The sequence below is a fragment of the Bison bison genome, unplaced genomic scaffold, assembly GCF_000754665.1.
Source record: "Bison bison bison isolate TAMUID 2011002044 unplaced genomic scaffold, Bison_UMD1.0 scf7180017864038, whole genome shotgun sequence".
In the NCBI taxonomy this organism is placed as follows: domain Eukaryota; kingdom Metazoa; phylum Chordata; class Mammalia; order Artiodactyla; family Bovidae; genus Bison; species Bison bison.
In genome coordinates this window covers 822,479-825,146 of record NW_011494610.1, presented here as the reverse complement: position 1 = coordinate 825,146, position 2,668 = coordinate 822,479, and the positions used below count along the sequence as shown (strand labels likewise).

Genomic DNA, 2,668 nt, shown 5'->3' with positions numbered 1-2,668 from the left:
CTGACCAAGAGTGACCTGGACACCCTGCTGAGCATGGAGATGAAGCTGCGGCTGCTGGACCTGGAGAACATCCAGATCCCCGAGGCCCCACCACCAGTGCCCAAGGAGCCCAGCAGCTACGACTTTGTCTACCACTACGGCTGAGCCCAGAGCCGGAGCGGACGGTACCCCGAAAGGGACGTGGGGCCCAGGAGGAACGCTCACAGTCTGGTGCCTTGTCTTTGCTTGTACAGAATCCGTAGTGACCATGGGGGCCAGTCAGTGCCAGTCACACCTCAGACTCACCTCGGACCACCCCGAGCTTCCTCTCAGTCCCCATCCACTTCGAGGCATGAAGGCAGGGTGTTCTGCCCTCACCATCACCATGGAGCCTGAGGACGGGCCATGAGGGACGAAAGCAGACACCCTTGCCTTCCAGGCCAAGAAACTGCTCCTGGAGCCGCAGTCAACCACAGCCACTCACCTTTTCTCCCTGAGCCTGCTCACCGGTCGCCTGGATCCCCCAAGGGGGCAAGAGCTGGCCCAGGAAAGGCTGCCCGCAGAGGACAGATGTGCTGGGCGTGTTGAGAGCCTCAAGTGACCCGGGCCTGTGTCTCAGATCTAAGTGGAAGCCTCGGCCTTTGCTCAGTAGATGCCTTGCCCTTGCTTTTGCCGTCTTCATGAGGGCTCACGCGGCCTTGCCCGGGGCCGATCTGCTGCTGCTGCTGCTCTGACACCTCTGGTCTCCAAGGCCACTAGGTCCTCTTGCCCACGCATTTGCCTGGGCAGAGGGTCGTGGCTCCCTGCAAGCTCACAGTCTCTCATCCTGGCAAGTCAGAGACACGCAGGCCGAGTCCCACCCTCTGCCTAGAGGAGGCCTGGGCCCAGACTGTGGTGCGGTCACTAGAGTCCGCTGCTCTCCCCTCCACATTTATATCACGTCCTTGCTTGGAGAGAAAACTCCCACCTAACCTGAACAGCCGCCCTTCCAGTTTGTGCTCCTTCAGCCTTCCAGACCTCGGGAGGTTTGCCTTCCCTGCCCCGCCTCCGCCAGCGCTGTGGTCTCTGCCATTGGCCATGATTTCAGGGAGCTGGCCAGGGCCCGCGGAGGCCCCCGCTGTGCCCATGAGGCTTCCCTGGTGCTGCAGCACTCGTAAACCACACGCACGGGCACCGTGGCATTCAGTATTGGTAGCCTAGCATGGTGGGGACTGCCCAATGAAGAGTGTACTGTATATTTTCTTTACTATAGGCCATACTTCTACAGACATGTATATATATTTATATAAGATCTACCTATCCTAGGGTGGAATGTTGGAGGGAAAATAAAATGGGAGGCCAAAAAAACAAAACAAACCAAAAGTCAACACTTGCAGTTGCAAGCCAAGATTGTAACCTGAGAGTGTCCAGGAGCTTCCTGTCAGTAACCATGTTTTCAATAAATACTCTTTCATGTACACACCGGTTCCCATTAACAGCTGTCTCTGTACTTGCTCCCTGCCCCGGGGAACTTTCACCTTGACAAGCCTTCATTTCATTGTGTCTGGGAGACGCTGGAGAGGTCCAGCTGGAGCCCTCAGCCACCTTCCCAGAGCCGCCGCCTCTTCAGCCACTCTGCCCCACCACACGCGGGACTGCACACACACTCACACACAGACCTGCCTGCTGGCTAAGGAAGCTCACAGACTCTCCCGCCAGGACAAAGTGCTTTCTGCTCAGGCCTGCCAGTTACAGCAGGAAAGGCATCCTGTACACCCCTGAGGACATGACCTTCCTCTTCTCCCTGCCAGGGACACAGCCAGGAAACAGCTCGAGTACTTGTGCCTTACAAGGAAGACATGTTCTTCACCCTGTGTGTTGCCGGTGCTCAGCGCCCAGCCTGCCAGCTGGGGTTCCATACTGTCCTCCACACCTCAGCCTTGGTAGCCCGGAGGCTTGAATGAGGGCCGTGATGAAACAGATACTTCATCTTGCTTCTGCGGAAGAAGTGGGTGAGGACAAGTGATTTCAAAAGGCACAGAACGTGTATACAGCCTTGACTGAATAAAGCCAAGAGCCTCGGTGCTATTGTAGGTGTTGGTGTAAGTGCTGAATGAACGAATGCCTGGTGATGCCAGCTGGCGGGGGCAGGGCAGCAGTGGTTTGCATAAAGAACTGCTTACACTCTGGCCTTGAGCCTTCTGTTCAGAGAGGCCAAGGAGCCCAGCTGAGTCACTTATAAGGACTCCTGTTTGCAGCCAGCCTGTGAGCCATCCAGGAGTGGCTGGAGAGGGAGAGCAAAAAGTTCCAAACAACCCCACTATGTACCCTAGCTGGTTCTGGTCTCCAAATGGTCCTCTCTCGGCATGGTCTTAACGCTTTTCCTGAATCCTGAAAAGTGGATAAGATCTCAACTCCTCAGTTGGCGTTTTGGGGCCTACTGCAACCTGCCTTTTGCCTACTTTTCTAACGCATAGTTTTTGTCAACTTCTTGTAAACAAGTGGGCCCCAAGCCAGATTCCAGCCTTCTCCTCGCCTGTTTCTCCTGCCTGGGATGTTCTCACTTACTCAACTTCCTGAAGTTGAGACCATGCTCATAAAATTTTCAGGCACTCAAAATGTCTCACCAATGTTTACTATTTGTTCCCTCCCAAGATGGACCACCTGACCTGCTTCTTGAGAAACCTGTATGCAGATCAGGAAGCAACAG

The 2,668-nt window shown here is 55.2% G+C and overlaps 1 protein-coding gene across 1 annotated transcript in view; it reads left to right on the top strand.

The window, feature by feature from the left end:
• ELMO2 (engulfment and cell motility 2) overlaps window positions 1-1,438 on the top strand; it is a 28,493-nt gene extending 27,055 nt beyond the window's left edge. The window contains exon 21 of the mRNA XM_010835050.1: window positions 1-1,438. Within this exon, the coding sequence (XP_010833352.1) occupies window positions 1-144 (144 nt within the window). The 3' untranslated portion in view covers window positions 145-1,438.
• Window positions 1,439-2,668: the final 1,230 nt, after the last annotated feature.